At 45.8% G+C, this 18,274-nt stretch overlaps 1 protein-coding gene across 1 annotated transcript in view; it reads right to left on the bottom strand.

Annotated features, from left to right (window-relative positions):
• Window positions 1-5,344: 5,344 nt before the first annotated feature.
• Window positions 5,345-18,274, bottom strand: part of Kdm5b (lysine demethylase 5B) — a 70,681-nt gene continuing 57,751 nt past the window's right edge. The window contains 8 exon segments of the mRNA NM_001107177.1: window positions 5,345-6,961; window positions 7,476-7,796; window positions 9,028-9,182; window positions 10,378-10,489; window positions 12,411-12,896; window positions 15,496-15,654; window positions 16,613-16,792; window positions 17,924-18,062. Of these exon segments, the coding sequence (NP_001100647.1) occupies window positions 6,824-6,961; window positions 7,476-7,796; window positions 9,028-9,182; window positions 10,378-10,489; window positions 12,411-12,896; window positions 15,496-15,654; window positions 16,613-16,792; window positions 17,924-18,062 (1,690 nt within the window). The 3' untranslated portion in view covers window positions 5,345-6,823.

The following is an 18,274-nucleotide window of genomic DNA, read 5'->3' as shown; positions in this document are numbered from 1 at the left end:
TGAGTTCAATTCCCAGCAACCATATGGTGGCTCACAACCATCTGTAATGAGATCTGATGCTCTCTTCTGGTGTGTCTGAAGGCAGCTACAGTGTACTCATATACAATAAAATAAAAAGTAAATTAAAAAAAAAAGACCCAGAAGTTCTGAGCTCTCAGTAAGGTCCTCAATCCTTCTCCAATGAAGATGGTTCTTGGGGAACAACAGTGAGGTTTCCCATGAGCATACCTCAGCCTGACCAAAGCCAGGCACCAAATGGTAATGCCAACATCCAGAGGACCACTCTCACCTGTGCTTACCCTGGTCAGTACATACATCTACTCCTAAATTAGGACTTGGAGAAAGCTACTGTGACGGTTTCCACTACAAACTTGACAGGGTGTGGAATCACCTGGAGACAAGTCTGTGGGCATGTCTGAGTGGGTTCAAAGTGCTGAATTACATGCAAGAGAGGCATTGGTAGTCTCCCTGCTTCCTGCTGCAAATGTACCCTGATCAACTGCCTCAAGCTACAACTGCTACCATGGATGGCTTCCTCACCATGGTGGACTTCACTCTCAAAACTATAAACTTCCTTGTGTCAAATCGTGCTGCAACAAAGCAAATAACCAATCCAACGCATAGTATTCTCTCCTCTAGAAAGACCTGGAGCCTTTAAAACTGCTGATAATTGGGGTTGGGGATTTAGCTCAGTGGTAGAGCGCTTGCCTAGCAAGTGCAAGGCCCTGGGTTCAGTCCCCAGCTCTGGAAAAAAAAAAAAAACCACAAAAATCTGCTGATAATCTTATTGAAAACTGCCTAATGTTTTTCCTTTTTTTTTTTTTTTTTTTTTGGTTCTTTTTTTCGGAGCTGGGGACCGAACCCAGGGCCTTGCGCTTCCTAGGTAAGCGCTCTACCACTGAACTAAATCCCCAGCCCCATGTTTTTCCTCTTTTGGCCACTAAACGGTATGAACCTGAAAAATACCAAGAGGCTCTGTAACAGTCAAGGAAACAATACCACCATCTGGTGGCCACCGCTAGGGTAGCAGACAGCAGGCTGGAAAACCAGCAGCTGGGCCATGGCCTTAGCCTACTCACTCCCTCATCCCCTTCCCAACCTTGGCCACCCCACCCCCACCCCCTTTACTTCCGGACACTACTTCACCCATGAAAAGTCCTGTTTGCTTTTGCTCCTTCTGTGGATGGAGAGGGGAGGGATGTAGTGGATAGAAACAGAGCAAGGCAACAAGCTGGGGCCTCAAAGCCACCCTGACCTATGCCAGTTTTCCAAGGCAAGACAACTACCAAAAGCTGGAACTAGGACTTGCTTTCTGCCTGTGAGTAACCACGGCACACAGCACAGGGCATGTGTTCTCCACATCGGTGAAGCAAAGGACTCAGACCAGGAGGAATTCCACAGAGGGTGGCCATTTCAAGACTTACGCATGACCACAAGATTTTAAGACTTCTCTAAAAGGTACCTCAACACCAGGGCCATCTACAGAAACAATGGTTGGCCGGTAACTGTAGGTTGAACCCTAGGGGCACATGCCCACTGTACTGGGTCTGTGCTGTCTCTGGACCATGTTAATCACGCTGTCACCTGTGCTCCTAGCACTGTTTGAGGGTGGGGCTAAGTGAGCTCCACCTTGAGCATTAGAAGTAGCCTCCAATTGGACCAGGACTTTGTACTGCTGAAGTGGGAAATTTTTTCACAGAAAGAACTATAATACAATAAAGAAACCCAAAAATTGGGGCTGGAGAGATGGCTCAGCGGTTAAGAGCACTGACTGCTCTTCCAGAGGTCCTGAGTTCAAATCCCAGCAACCACATGGTGGCTCACAACCATCTGTAATGCAATCCGATGCCCTCTTCTGGTGTGTCAGAAGACAGCTACAGTGTACTCATATACAAAATAAATAAATAAATCTTTTAAAAAAAAAAAAGAAACCCAAAAATTTGCATGGGTCCCTATTAAATTTTAATCAACAGTAGTTACGTTGTATGAGATATTATGGAGGCTGAAAAAGGAAGTTAATAGGACTGAATGCCACCTGGATAAATAAACTCAAGATTTCATCCGTGACACTCGCCCTGACTGGCACTGTCTCCTGAGAGCTTAGGATGCCTTGCAAGGTTTGTGACTGGTCTTCCTTTGCCACCATCTCTTCACTTCCCCAGTATGCTTCACTCATGGTCTTTGCCTTAGAGCACTTAAGAGTCTGCATAGGCCCTCATCCCATAACAATTTCAAGTATAATGAATACACATGGTTATGATGTAGGCTAAAATTAGATGCAAACTTCTGCTGTCATTTGCTGTCAGACCGTATGTCCAGTCTTTTGTGCGTGCTCACAGCGGAGCCAAGACAATGAGAAAGCACTGGCGGGGCAGCTCAACAATGTTCTACTTCTAGCGTGAAGCTTGCCAGGGACTAATACATTGATTGGTCTGCCTCACATTGGGAGGCAAGTGTTGAAGGTAACTTACATTTCTGTGTTTCTATAAATACAACAGTCCTGTGGTCTCTACTCACCTGAAACCCATCACACAATGTCATCACTCCAAGGCAGGCAGGCCATCCAAACACCCACCACACGTGACCTCCCCAACACAGCCCTCTACCCTTTTTCTCAGAAACCAAACTTAAGAGTGGGATCATTGCTTCTGCTGTGGGCTGGCTTGAGATGTCTCATCTGTGCTGATGAAAATGTACAAGAACATTTGAGGGAACATTTAAACATGAAATTTGTTTACAAAGTCCAAGAGTACCTTACAAGTGGACTGTGGCTTAGACATGGATTTACGACAGCGTTGCCTTTTCTTCAGAATATTTTTGTTTGTTTCTTTTTTTTTTTTTCGGAGCTGGGGACCGAACCCAGGGCCTTGCGCTTCCTAGGTAAGCGCTCTACCACTGAGCTAAATCCCCAGCCCGGTCTTCAGAATATTTTAAGCAGCATTTTCTGTACAAGTTTACGAAGTCTCTCAAAGTTGAGAAACTTGAGCCACATGCAAAGGAATGAGGACAGAAGGCCAACCCAGAGAGAAGCCATCAACTCCAGTGTTTCAGTCACGTTGAGGAAGGACAGATCCAAATGTAACCCACAAGATGCTAACAATGGGGTTCGTCAATGCTCTCTTCCAAACTCTTCTCAACAAGCAAGATATTCCAGATTCTGTTTCTGCAGCATTGTGGCAGGAGAAAACCTTTCTTCTGATGTGCCTGAAAAATCAAATCCAGGGCCTCCCGAGTTTCCTCCTAGCTCAACAGAACATTTTAATATAGGCTGACACGCAGCACAGAGCAGCTTCCGTCACCTGTTACTGAATGAGCAGCTCTGGCTTCGTGCTTAGTCCCTTTAAAATGTCTGCTGTTCGATGCACTTCCTGTTACAATATATAGGAATCTAGTACAGCCAAGTTATATTAACAACCCTAGGCACGACTGGGCCCAGTAAGACACCCATAGGCACCAAAAACTTCTCCATGCCCATCCCAAGCAGGACACAAGTAGGTCTTCTAAGTCTGCCAAATATCCATCCAGGTATGAGTGGTTAGAGGGCAATGTAGAAATCCACTGCGCAAAGGCCCCAGGGCTGGCGACAGCTTGTGGACAAAGGTGCTTGCTGCAGAAGCCTGACAAAGGTGGAAGAGAAAAGAGCCCATGGGACCTTTATAGCACAGCCCTGTCGAGAAGCCCAGTCTGAACCACTGCCATGGAAAAGGATACTCTAGCTAATCACACACTAATCACACACCAACACCCAAAACCATGTTTCACTGTCTGTACTTTGGAGTCAGCTGTACTGTGTCACCCAGCATGGCTGCAGACCCACAGCCCTCCTGACTGAGCATCCTAGGTGCTGGGATTACAAGTGAGGGCCACTTACAACCCTGCTTTCAGTGGTAGACAGACTAGGTGCACGTTAGCCATTCTACCAAACCAATAAATATTAATCCCTCTCTTTCAGGGTTTGACTTTTATACAGGGCCCTGCTACTTGACCCAGGCGGACCTGATCTGAGGCGAGACCCTCTTCGGGATTACACGCTCCGTGACAAATGAAGGCATGTGTAGCTCTGTCCACCACCACAACTGGAATGCCACCCTATCCAGTCTAGCTAGTACACTTCTCTCATCTCACTACCTGCCCAACAACCATCCTCCTGACTCAGGGGCTAATAACTCCAGGCTTCTCTCCTGCAGGGTAGAAACTCAGTGGCCGTTTTATCTTCTTTCTCCATTTACCCAACATTCCTCCATGGCAGTGGTACTCAACCTTCCTAATGCTGTGACCCCTTAATACAGTTCCACTGCTACTTTGTAACTGTAATTCGGCTGTTATGCTATTGTAATGTATTTTTTGGAGACAGTGGTTTGCCAAAGGGTTGTGAAGAACATGTTAAGAACCACAGCTTTAAGGTATCAGCAAGCTTCAAATCTCACACATAATGTTTTTGTTTTGTTTTTGTAACACCTTAGTTTGCATCAGGCACATAGGTGGCCTCAGTTGAAAGCTGGATTTGCAGTGTTTGCTTCTGCACAAGGTTGGCTGCATGAAAGCACTTGCAGAACTGAAGCAATCCCGGGTGTCACTTGATTTTGCACAGCTGACATCTCAGATTTGGTATCAACGCACATAAACAAAACACGATTCCCACTTGGGAAGGGGACAATTTATACTTCCAATATTATCAGCAAGACTGCTAATATCAGATACAGGCAATACACAAGGTGCACACAAGAAAAGCTGGTGAGGGACGTATACATAGCCCACTTGGTAGACTGCTTGCCTGGCATGCAGAAGGGCCTCATATTTGAATCCCAGCACCACATAAATTGGGCACAGTGGTGCACAGGTTTTAACCACAGGATTCATAAAGTAGTCAGGAGGATTCAGAAGAATTCAGAAGTTCAAGACCACTTGGCTACAGAGCCAGCCTGGACCCCATGAAACACAAATGAAGAAGCAAAACCTTTAAGACCTGGAGGGAGCTGGGTGGCGGTGGTGGAACAGGCCTTTAATCCCAGCACCCAGGAGACAGAGGCAGGTGGATCTCGCCAGCCTGGTCTACAGAGTGACTTCTAGGACAGCCAGGCCTCCAGAGAGGGCTCATACTCGATGGGTCAAAGTTCTCAGAAGTCAGACTGAGTTTTAGCAGCAGCCCTTCTTTGACACATATTTACTTCCTTGGGCAGTGCCAGCCATAGGAACTGGGACCTTGCTTGTGCTAGGCAAGTGCTCTACCACTAAGGCACACCCCAGGATCAGTAATGCCCCCTTCAAAGCTTACTTTCATCCGCAGACAAGAAGAGACATCACAGCAACTGCAGGACACTGCAGACCACTAGGAGTTATTCTTAAACAGATTTAATTATCTGGATTGCATAGGGGACAGTACATTTAAATTCTCGCTACTTTACAAACCGCTTTTTGATGTTTTAGTAAAGGTCTGCTAGCTCTGCCCACCATCAGGCGTATGGCTATAGACAGTGAGGAAGACGAGTGAGCGAGAGCTTGTCCTTCTGTTCACCAGGAAGTCCTCCTCTCTACAGAACAGGGGCAAACAGGTATGGGCCGTCCACAACCAGAAAGACTGATGGAATTACATAGAAGGCAGAGGAATCCCAGGCAGGCCCAAGGTTCTCCAAAAATGATACAAGAGAACCAACCCTCTAAGATGATGGGCCACAGCAACTTAACTCTCGGCCAAACTTCCCTGTCAAGCATTCCACGGGAGTGCTGTCTTACAGTCTGGAGTGATGGAGGGACAGCTCCAACATTCTGAGAGATTATGGAAAAAGAACACGGCTTGAAGAACTGGCTGTGGTCTTTGAAGACAGGGACTCTCTATTAGTGGGACAAGAGGGCCCAGACCCACAAAGAATCAGGCTACAGAGACTCCTCCAGCACACACACTCCTGCTGCAGGCTGCCTGGGAAGGAGCAAATGCAAACAACCCCTCTGGTTGTGCAGGCCCACAGGGGGGAGGGCAGAAGAAGCTCTGTAGTCTAGTGTTATAAGAGGACCAAGGATTTATTATTCCACAATAAAAACTGCAACATTTGATACATTCTACCAAAAAAAAAAAAAAAAAAAGGTGGGGTGTGAGATGGGGGTGGGGAAGAACTGAGTAGGGAGAAAGCCAAAATACAGCCGTGGCGATTACTTACAGCGAAGTCTCTTCCTACATCACTAGTTCAGTGACACCAGAAACTAGACGTTTGCTTTCTGTACATTAACCAAATGCTAAACCAACACACTGTTTAGAAGTTTGTTTTGTTTTAATTCCAGCCACTGAAACCAACATAGAAGTTATTGCTCAGATAAATAAACCTAGCCTACCAGAAAGGAAAAGGAGAGAAAGAAAGGAACAAAAACCCCAAAGTGAAAACTTAAAAGTCCCCCAATGTGGTGACAGAGAAAGGAGAGCGGCTGCTCAGCGAGGGCTACTGGAATTCTGGTGCCCGTCCTGGGCCCTGACACTGAGTTAGACTCTTAGGCCGGTGTATCCCAGGCACAAGTACAATGTTAATGCTGTACACAAAAAGGTGCAAACTCCAAGACCTTCGAAATCAGTAGAGACCCCTGCAAAAAACAGTCAGCATTTTAAACTTCAACAACCACAAACAGCTTTTAAGGAAAAAATTACAAAAAAGTGTCAAAAATTTTTTAGTTGTTTTTTCTTTTTTTCAAAGAGTTCTGGAAAAATGATCCCATAAGGAATAGAAATAGCACCGTGTACAGGCTGGCTCGATCCCAGTCCTGTAGCTTTGCTGAGATTGAGGAAATCTTCTTTATTGGAGTCCTGAATTACATGAAGTGAGTGTGTGTTTTGTTTTTACTTTCGGCTTGGTGCGTCCTTTCCAGTACAGCGCACACAGATGTAGTCTTCTTTCTCTGCCATCTCTGGAGAGACACCAACACAGACCTGATGAAACCACTGATTGCAGCTGCCATCACACTGGACCCAGTCCACCTGGTTACAAAGAGCAGGGAGATGGGGTGTTCAGAGGAAAAAATGCCATTCAAAATTGGGCAGGCCAGCCTCAAGATATTCAGGCCGTTTGCCACTGTCCCAGCACTGGGGCCTCTGGCACAACAGCTAACCACAGGAGTGTAGCTGTTCCACCGCCAAAGCCACCGAGGGAGGGAGGCAGAGTCACTCTTCTGCTTTGGGGTAGACAGCGCCGCCCTGTGACAGTAAGCAAAGGGCACTCCATCAGCATCCCTCCCACCTTCTGAGCGCCGGGAAGGTGAAAGCTGGAGGAGCGAGAGGAGATAAAAAGGGAAGAACGAGAGTTTCTTCAAGAAAAGGAGGAGACCCAGGACGATGTTAAAGCAGAGATTATCAGGAGGGGAGAACTGAGCAATCCACTCAGATCAGCTCAAAGCAGACAAGCGGAAGAGAAAGACCTAAGGAGATGAGGTCTAGCTTACAGGGTTTCTGAGTTAAGGGAAAGCACGTCCTCTATGGCCCAAACCTCACTGACCTCATCTCCTTCTGGCTGCAGGCAGCTCACAGCTGGACAGATGGCATCTTCATCCTCAGAGTCCTCCTGCTCGGAGTAGGATGTGTCTGAGGGCAGGGAATGAGTTTCAGCATTCCGGACTAAGTCATAGCTACGCTCTCTTTCTAATTTGAAATTGTTCATGTCCTTGGGGTGACTCAGTTTGATTTTCTTCTTTTGAGGGGTCCGCATTTTTTTAACTCGATCCCACCGTTCACTGGGAAGGCCTTCTCTTTCTGGGCGTCTTTTCAGTTTTCTCTCAAGACTGTTGATTGCATCTCGTTTCCCTCGAAGACAATCGTTCTGGGTGGGAGATGGCAAATTCAATTTTAGCATTCAGTCTGTTCGTTACTAAAACTGATGCAACTAGAGAAATATATGCAAATGAGAAACCAAAGGATCCCGGGAATGCACTGATCCGAACCACTGAAACCATCTTCACAGCCTGGGTCTTCACTGTGTTGAGCTGGGGCTAACACGGGGAAAGGGCAGTAACGACACAACCAACCTTCAAGGAGGCCTGAGAGCACACAGACACATCTTTCCCCAAATCCTTCAGTGAGGTGGGCTACGCCAAGCATTTGTGAAGGACGCCTCTTACAACCCTTAGAGGAGTGAGATGATTAGGTGGGCTATGATCAGTGTTTCAGGGCACCTTTCGTAAGGATCTTTTTCCTTGTGGCTTCAGGCTTCCCTAGTATGTTTTTCATCCTGATTATATTCTCGGGGGCACTCTGTGTGACGGCTCCTCCCAGAGCTAGAAGGGAGCAGAAGCTCCTTAACAGTGCAGAGACCCGGGACATTAGAGACTGGAGAGAAGTTATTGCATCCGCCATAAAAGCAAGAGAGGACCCCAAATCCATGTCAATACTCAGTGGCTGTGGTAGCCTGTCTGCCTGGCTATCTGCTATCTCTGAGCCCAATTCAGAGATCCAATTTCAGAGAATCAGGTGGCTGGAGAGCAATCCACGACTCAGAATCAACGTGTGAGGTGGGTGCACCTGGACATGCACATGTGAGAGTTTGCACATATAAACATACCACACAAAAATACACATGAAAGGGACATGGGAGACACTACCGAGTCTCTGTCAGGGTAAGCACCCTCAGCCCTACACCTGCAGTACTGGCTGCATCCACCTACTTGTTGGGAGGGATAATGGAAAGCATCTCTTATCTAGCATCTTTAAAATATTTACTAACAAAAGGCTCTTTCAGCTACAATTATATTTTCATCCTTATAGCAATGCTTCTATAGAGGAAGATAACCCTACTTCTCGCAATATTATCATATGGGAGAGGTAAGAAAAGTTCCCTTAAAGAGGAAAAAAAAAAGATGTAAAGATTGAGGACCCCGATCTAAGCTGTGACACTCAAACTGCTGGCAAAGGTGTGCAATGTGTCCTTGTCCAGGAGACCTGGGAGGTGGACAGCTTGTACGCTCCTGTGGCTCAGAGACACCGCCATCGCCTCTGTAAAATCATTAGAACGACATGAGTACAACACCGAGGCAGGTCTTCAGAGGCTCACTCACCTTCTCACTGCTGGGTCTGACTGGTGAGCTTCGGTCGGCTTGCTGAGCAGAGCTTGGCTTCGTAAGTAAAGTCTGATAAAGCTCCTGGACTTCAGGGAGGGACACCTGGAGCAACTGGGCTTCCATCAGCAATTCATTCACCTCTGGACTCAAACCTGTTGACAGCCACATCCAATCAGAATGGGGATGGAGACATTTAATACAAGCACTGGTAAGCCTGTGAGGGACAGAAGACCATCTCCACACCGCCTTCCACCATTCCTCTAACTGTAGTCAGTTTTGTTAGGTTTACTTAATGTACCTAAACCACAATACGACAAAGGGAGGCTAAAGTAGATTCCCTAATACTTCTGGCTACAGGGAAAAACCCACTCCATCGCAACCGACAGATTTCACTGTCACCCGGAGCATGACCAACTGGAGGAGAGCAAGGAGCTCGGACCACATGACTAAACACCGAGAAAAAGAACTCTTGAAGAAACGAGGATTATGAATGGTGGTACACGCTTCTAATCCCCGCACTTCAGAACTAGAAATAGAATCAGAAGCTCAAACTCACCCTCAGCTACACGGGGAGTTTGTGGCCAACATTACCTAACGAAGCCCGTGTTGCACACACATACACACGAAGAGGAGAAAGCCAGGTTTGAGAGCGCGCACTTGTAATCTTAGCACTTGGTAAGAGGAGCCTGGACCAGGATTTCAAGATCATTTTCCAGGGCTGGAGAGATGGCTCAGAAATCAAGAGCACTGGCTGCTCTTCCAGAGGAGCTGGGTTCAATTCCCAGCACCCACGTGGTGGCTCACAACTGTCTACAACTCCAGTCCCAGACAGTCTCTGTAGGCGCTGCATGCACATGGTCCAGACAAACCATAGGCAGAACACCATACACACAAAATAACAATGTTAAAAGAAGAGATAATTTTGACTAAAGAATGAATTTAAGGCCACCCAGAAGGGAAGAGGAAAGGAGGTAGATTTAAAATGAGTGACTTTCAATATCTGCCAGAAGTCGCAAACGAGGTTGGCATCTACGACTTAGCATGGGCCCTGAATGCATGGTCCTTGGTGGTAAATGGCACTGGATTATCTCTTATCCTTAAATAAATCAGAGTAGCCGATGCATCCTGGTATCCTTTACATTTACATTAGATCTTCAAATATGAACATCATTATTAGAAAATGTACAGTAACAGGTCTTCCTTGCTTTGTATCCCTGAGGCCTTGAACCCATAATCACCCTGCCTCTGCCTCCAGAATGCTCGTGTTACACGAGGTTCTTTAGAATACCAGATCATCTACTACAAAGCCTAGGCCTATCTAGGAATAGTGTAAAATAAAATACAAACCATGAAGGGGGATACAACTCTGACCGGTAGAGAAGGGAGAGTGTAAATATGAGGTTCTGTTGTCCCAGTCTTCCGGCAATGAAAAGGATGTTGTGCCAGGAGGTTGAGACACCTGATGGAAGAGAAACAGCTTATTACGATACGAGGCTTTGGCCTTCCACCCTCACAGAAACAAAGCCATTCAACTACCCAAGTTAACTCAGACTGACCTCACAGAGGTTGGGAAACAAACCGTGTTTTCTCTGCAAGCGAACAGATCATACCACCTTTCAGTGCTTGTGTAACTCTTTACTAAGCTTTGATAGGGTAAGACAAGCTACTCAGACGGCATGTAACTGTCACGAGCCAGGCACGGAGGCTCACTCACACCTGTATCCCTGGCTCTATGAAACCCTATCTCAAAAACCAGCCACAACTTTGTCCTTCCCCTTTATAATCAAACTCCCAGCACAGCCTGTGTCAAGAAGTACAACAGACTCTGCTGCTGGCTACCCAAGCAGCACTAAGCATGCAATCACATGCTATTTCAGAAGTACTTAGAGGAAAAGATGAAGTAGGAGGCCACTTACAGTCCTTACACCCGTGTCCTGTGGATCACCTAACTCCATAGCCATGACAGCAATCTCCTCCTCCACCTCTGTGATGCTGGGGGTCAGACCTCAGGCAAACACACCAGGACATACCTATCCTCAAGCTGTTTAGAGAGATGCAGGTCCAGCCTGATCTAAACTCCTGTGCTTGAGTGATCTCACCCTTCGGAAAGGGTACAGGTGAATAGCACTATACCCAGTTTGTAAATATCTGTTACAGAAATATATTGGGATGGGAGGTCAGCAAAATGGCTCACCAGGTAAAGGTGATTGCCATTAAGCTTACTGGCCTGAGTTCAATAACCAGGACTCACAGGATGAAAGGAACTGTTTTTTAAAAAAAAAAAAAAAGATTAAAGGGCTGCAGGGTTGGCTCAGAGCAACCAGCACCCACATGGTATAACTCCAGTTCCAGGGGATCCAGTGTCGTCTTCTGACCTCTGTCAGCACCAGTCACACATGTGGCAAACACAAATAATAAATAATAAATCTAGAGGAAACAGGAACCAGACGTAAAGCTTGACCATTGCCATTCTAACTGCATGCATGCTCCTTCCCCTCCTCCCATCACACTCTTCCTGCAGCACCCACACTAGAGCAGACACAAACACTAAGCGAGGTGTGGCAGCCTATGTTCTTAATCCCAGCACCGTAGGAGTAGGAGATAAGCAGATCTTCAGAGGTCACTGGTCGGCCAAGCTAGCCAACTGGTCAGGCCTCGGATTCCAGCGAAGAAACCCTGTCTCACAACAAAGGTAAGCAGCTCCACAGAGGAGCGCGCACACAGACAGACAGACAGACAGACAGACAGACACACGCACGCACGCACGCACGCACGCACGCACGCACGCACGCAAACGCATCCAAATCCTTCAAACATTATTCTTCCTTAAAGGCTAAAAAGGACAAGCAAGTGTTGGTCTCCCTTTCCACACCATGACTTACATGAAAGGAAACAAATATTCAATCAAGCAAAAACTTATACGCATAAAAAGCATAAACTAGCCATGCATACAGACTAACAGATACTGAAAGAGGTATACAAGGGCACAGCAAACAGCAAGCCTAAGAAAGACTCCTGACAGTGGGGTACAATTTGGTTCCTCAAGTGTCTGACTAGCTCGTAGGAAGTTCTAGTGTTAGTGCCCAGAACCAGTCTCACACGCCCATAGCCCCAGCACTCACAAGAGGCAGGTAGCAGTTCAAGATCATCCTCACATACAGTAACTTAAAAAACCATTCTGGGCTGGCTGAGACCTTTTCTCAAAAAAAACAAAAGCAGGACCAGCAAGATGGCTTGCTGCATAAGCCTGATGGTCAGAGTTGTCAGAACCCACGTAAGGTAAAAGGATGCCAGAGCCAGAGGGAAAGGGCTCGGGACCAGCAACACCAGCCAGAATTAGAGCTATGCCAGCCACAGTATCCCAAAAAGTGCACATTCACCTTGTCTGCTGCTGACGCCGTTCCTGCTGAGGCTGGCCATCTGCTAAACAACAGTCCAGAACCCGCTTGGTCCTGCACAAGTTTTAGATTCCCTGAAGAAAGCAGTTGCTGGGCTCTATGTTGCCAGTTCACGGTTCTTTCAATCATGTATCGGAGTGCATCCCCTTCAGGAAGACGAACTCTTATACGCTGTAGGGAGGCCAGCAGAGGCAGAATTTTCTCTAATGGAGGCTTCTCTGACCTTCGACAGTGAGGACAAAGCCAGATTCGGGAGCTTTGTGAAATACTGGACACCGCCACACAACTAGTATGGAAAGCATCCCTGCAGAGTTCACACTGAATCATGGGAGTGGCTGGAGTCTTCTGACACAAGCAAACCTTCGTCTCCACATCTTGGGCAGGTGACAGCAATTTCTCTTCATTGGCAAATCTGAGAGACTGCAAAGCTTCCATCTCTCGTAGGCGAGCTTCCCCAAGAGTTGCCATCTGAAAAGGAATTAGCCACCAAAGACACTGTCACAGAGAACTATCTCTCCTCACAACTCAAGATCCTAAAGGTTAATTATAATTAGATGGGCTCCAGAGGAGACTGTCCGCATTCAAATCCAGGGCAAGCTCTGCCTCAAGCTAAGCCACATTCTACTGTGGCTAAATTTCTGCATGCACAAAATGAACAGGACAGCGGCTGCAACCCAACAAAGCCTATGATGAGCTGTGAGACGGAACGCTCTGCTCTGCACATAGTAAACACAAGTGTTTTCTCAGCAACTACTTAACGCGTCTCCTAAAGTCCAACCTGCAGACTGATTGCCTGGACTCTGCTTCTCTGAGAAGACTTTATATCTACTCATTTCTGACCTCCTCCACTAGTACTCATTCCTTAGATGTTGTGGTCTTCTTTCTAGAAAGGTACATACAGGAGACAAAGTCTTGAGCCAGGAGCAGTAGCTCAAGATCGAAAATGTGACACTCAGGAGGCTGAGATAAGAGGACTGAGTGCAGCCAGAGTTCGATCCAGTCTGAACTACAATGGGGGGGGGGGGGGGAGCGCTTAAGCACCCACTGCATAGTGGGCTGCTCTGTCTTACTGTTGTTCACTGCTAAGGCATTTATCTAGATGCACTGAACACAGCAGCAATAAATATGCTATGAAATTAGTATCTGACAAAAACAAAACAAAACAAAAAAACCCCCACAAAACCTATAAACCATCTGGAGCTAGGATGTGGATAAAGAATTCGTACTTAGCAGTTTGAAACACTGGGGTCCGTCCCTAGCACTCCATAACTTGGACATGGTGGCACAGACCTCTTAGACTTATGAAGGAGCTTGAAAATACCTAAGCAGGATCAACTTCACAGATGAACACATTTTCTCTAGACACCACTTACAAGCTATCCATAAAGGGAACGTTTACAAGGTGAGACTAAGCGCTTACTAGATACCAGGGATCTGTCCAGATTAACTGGCCAACTGTCTCAAGGAAAAGGACCAGGAGAGAACAGATACACCAGTGAAAGCACATTCTTTAAGAACCAAGCCAGATCAATCTTGATTCATCAGGTGAGATGCCTGAGTCATAAGGACAGAATGAATTCTCCATTTTTTTCAGATTTTCAGTAGATACACAAATAATGGAGGTTTTTTCTTTTGGGGGGTGGGTAGTATGTATAGAAGTAAATCAGTAACGAACTTATGGTATATTAAAATAACATCTATTTTTGTTAAATTAACTTTCATAGACATGTACACGTGTATGCATGTGTATATTATGTGTTAACAAGGTCCCCTCCAAAGCTCAGCAATGGAGAGGAAGTGAAGACCATAGAATAACCACAGAGTATGTACACAAAGCCAGGAGAGGACACTAGAACCTATGAAAGATAATGCATGCAAAGTTGACACAGGCATTTGTAGATTTCAGAGAACTACCACTTTCACTCAAGTCTTCATAATGAGGTACCTGAGGCGCCCAAGTGGCAGACACAGACAGACATACCATGAAAGTTTCCAAAGATTTGACTGTTGACTGTCTTAAATAAAGAACAGACTCTAGGTAACAAAATTTATAAAACAAACTAAGGCAAGTTCATGTCAATGTCAGATAGCTACTAGAGAATGCTCTGTGGCCCAAAAACGAGTCCATTCAGTCTAGTTCCAGTCAAGTTTCAGTACACAGTGTCTTAGTCAACAACGGACAGTATAATCCAGAGATCCTGCTAAGACTTATTGTCTTAGCCTCTGTAGACTGCTTTGATAAAGACCCTCAGAAGCCCAGCAATCACACAGCTGGGCCCTTTCACCAAGACACTGCTCATTAAGCATCAGCTAGTCACCGTTGAACCTTCTTGGGTACTATCTTGAATCAACAATGCTTACAAAATGTGGGCAAGACTCAATTATATAATTCTCTTTCTTAACTTTGGGGATAGCATCTCCTCATGTAGCTCTGACAGTCCTGGACTCAAGGCCATTTGCCCCTGCCTGCTGGGTGCCACCCCACCCAGCTCCGATATACTTTTTTTTTTTTTTTTGGTTCTTTTTTTCGGAGCTGGGGACCGAACCCAGGGCCTTGCGCTTCCTAGGTAAGCGCTCTACCACTGTGCTAAATCCCCAGCCCCCCGATATACTTTTGATGTGCTTCCTGGGGCAAGTTAACAAGTTAAACTTTCTGGCAGCCTTCATCTCCTTAGCATTTCTAGATAAATCCATAGGCATATTCAAGACTCAGACTGAGCTAGGCATGGTGACACACCTTTCATCTCAGCACTTAGAAGGCAAATTCAAGGACATCACAGTTTACATAGTGAGTTCTAAGACAACAGGGCTATTTCAAATTTTATGCACCTGTGGGGGGGGATGTTTTGTGTCTTACAATTCAGGCAATCACTAATGCCAGGCAAGGGCTTTACCACGACCTCACCGATCTGAACAGTCTTTAAACCTCACCATTTTCAAAAATTCTTCTGGCAAACTCAAGCACTTTTCAAGTTATTCTCCTAACTATTCTACTACTCCTAATAGTTCCGATAGGGTAAAACACTACCCTCCCCCAAAATAGAGCAAAAGAAACCCTGCTACGCACAGCTGACGCCGTCTCTTTGCTCTCAGTCAGAGCCCTTTCCAGATCACTCAGACTCTCTAACTTGGTGCTTCTCTTCTTCCCACTTGGCAAGGGATCCTTCAACTTTCTCTGCTTCCTTTTCAATCCCAAAAGGCCAATGTCACACCGAGGACAAAGAACCTAATGTAAGAGAGAAAACACAGCCAAACGGTCAAACAGATTTCAGATTAGCCACGTCAAAGGCCTGAGCAGTGCAACACATATTTCTTACAATTAACCATTTTCTTTGAAGCATGCTGACTCTAAAAACTCTACTCATAGGCATGCATGCGTGTAACACACACACACACACACACACACACACACACACACACACAAAATAAGTGATTAAAAATGGAAAAAAAAAGGGACAGGAGGGAGAAGCAGGCTCCATAAACACAGTCTATTACTCCAGACTTAATGAAATAGGTAAAAATGATAGACACCAACTGATTCCAACAGTAACGTATGGGCAGCAGCTTACAGAAAATATAAAAATACTCAAGCTTTTTTTGAAAACTCACTAAAGGCTCACTTTTTTTGAAGGCTCACTAAAAATGTAGGCACAGTAGGGCTGGAGAGATGGCTCAGTGCTTAAGAGCACTGGCTGTTTTTCTAGAGGACTGGGGTCCAATTTCCAGCACCCACATGGTTCTCAGCTGTTTAACTCCAATTCCAAAGGACAGACTTCTTTTGCCTTCCATAGGCACTGCACACAAATGGTGCCCAGATATACATGCAGGCAAATCACGCATACACATAGAACAAAGGTAGTGAATCACAGCCAGCTTTAGAGTCTAATTAGAACCTAAATAGGAACCTTTACACAACCGGGCGTGGCGCTGCGCACACCTGTGAGCCCTGAACTTAAGAGGCAGAGCAGTGGACTGTCATAACTCAAGGCTCCCTGAGAACAGAGAGAGACTTACACACATACACAAAAACTAATGAAAAAATGTTCTCAGCTATACAGAAAACATTTAAGTTGCTAAAAAACAACTCACAACAAGATAGATACAATGAGGTCACTTTTTCATGCTACAAACTGTGTTCAAACTAGAGATCAAAGCTCCGGCATGCATGCTCACTGCAAACTTACCTCTAACAGAGAGTATGGCGAATTCTCAAGCAGGAATGTTTTAGCAGCGCTTTCTTTCCAAGCATGAACCTCGGATACTAGCATTTCCAATCTGGGTAAAGAATTCAGATGTACCGGGATGGATCGGCCTCTTGCGACAAGTTCAATGAGTGTTTCTAACACTGGCACGCGTCCTCCTGCCTAATAAATTAAGAAAAGAATACTTCTATGTAAAGTAGGAAAAGTAAGTTTCAGTCTAGCTCACGGTCGATGGCTCAATGACTTCCCCATGTTAAACTCAGCAGGGGGGGGGGGTGCGGGAGCAGTGAGCAACACTTGTTTTTCACTTAACACTTGACTCTAGGCTCCAAAGGACGACAGAATGTGACACACTCATCTTTTGTCTGTTCATACCCATCTATAAACCGTTTGTTTACACCTATAGATAAAGTCATCTGTCACACTGGTTCCTATGATCAGTATCAAAGAAATTTACTTCAACAGAAATATCTGTACTAACTTAAGAGTAAGGTTGACTTGCATTTTAAAAGATAGTATTTTATTCCAACTCCCTTGTCAGTGGTGACTTACTCAGGAAATTAAAATATAGGCTAGAAAGCCCAATGCTTTTAAAACTTTAGCACATAGAAGAATCATGTGCAAGGCCCACTTACTAATATACAATTTCCTAGTTCTCCTCCTACTCTGATTCAGGATGTCACTGACAGATACATGGGTTAGAAATAAAAGAGAGAGGGGTTGGGATTTAGCTCAGTGGTAGAGCGCTTGCCTAGCAAGCGCAAGGCCCTGGGTTCAGACCCCAGCTCCGAAGAAAAAAATAAGTAAATAAAAGAGAGGGGAGGAAGGGGACCCACTGGAGGTGTCTAAGGAGTGGGAGAAGAAAGACGTTAGGATTTCTAGAACTGTATCGGGAGATGGCTCAGAGGACCCAGGTTTGATTGCCAGCACCCACAAGCAACTGCAGTTCCAGGGGACCAAACACCCTCTTCTCAATTCCTTAGGCATCGGACATCAGGCATCCATGTGAACCACAGACACACATACAGGCACAATAGTCATACACGTGAAAAACAAATCTAGTGTGCTGGTGCACACACACACACACACCGAGATGAGGGACAACGCTCTAAGAAGTCAGAGAAGAAAAGTGCAGGCCATGGTCATACATGTCTGAGAGGACTGTAGCCTCCTGCTCCTGCTTCCACCTGCCTATCCTCTGCTCGCTGCTGTCAAACTCTGAAGGCCCTACCCAGGAAACCACAGCTAACTGCATGTACAGACTCAGGACATTGTTTTTCCTTTTTAACCTACCTGCAATGCATCTACATCCTGAACCCAGTCTCTGGCTTTCTGCACAGAATCCTTCAGGACTGTACCATTGGGCAGATAGGCGGGGATCTCCTCCATCTCTTTTACTGCTGTAGCAAGGCTACTCAAGGAATGCCGAGGTCTGCAAAAGCAAAACAAAGACTTAACAGAACTTTCTTTTTCTTTTCTCTCGCTTTTTTAAAGGTTTATTTTTCTTTATGTATATGAACTGTTGCCTGCATACACATGTATATGCACCCTGTGCCTGCCTGGTGCCATGGATCCCTGGAACAGAGTTACAGACAGTGGCAAGTTGCCACTGGTGCTGGGAATTGAACTGAGGTACCCTGGAGG

This window comes from Rattus norvegicus, chromosome 13 (assembly GCF_021556685.1).
Source record: "Rattus norvegicus strain SHRSP/BbbUtx chromosome 13, alternate assembly SHRSP_T2T, whole genome shotgun sequence".
Taxonomy (NCBI): Eukaryota; Metazoa; Chordata; class Mammalia; order Rodentia; family Muridae; genus Rattus; species Rattus norvegicus.
The sequence above is the reverse complement of the archived record's forward strand: the minus strand, read 5'-3'. Positions and strand labels throughout refer to the sequence as shown.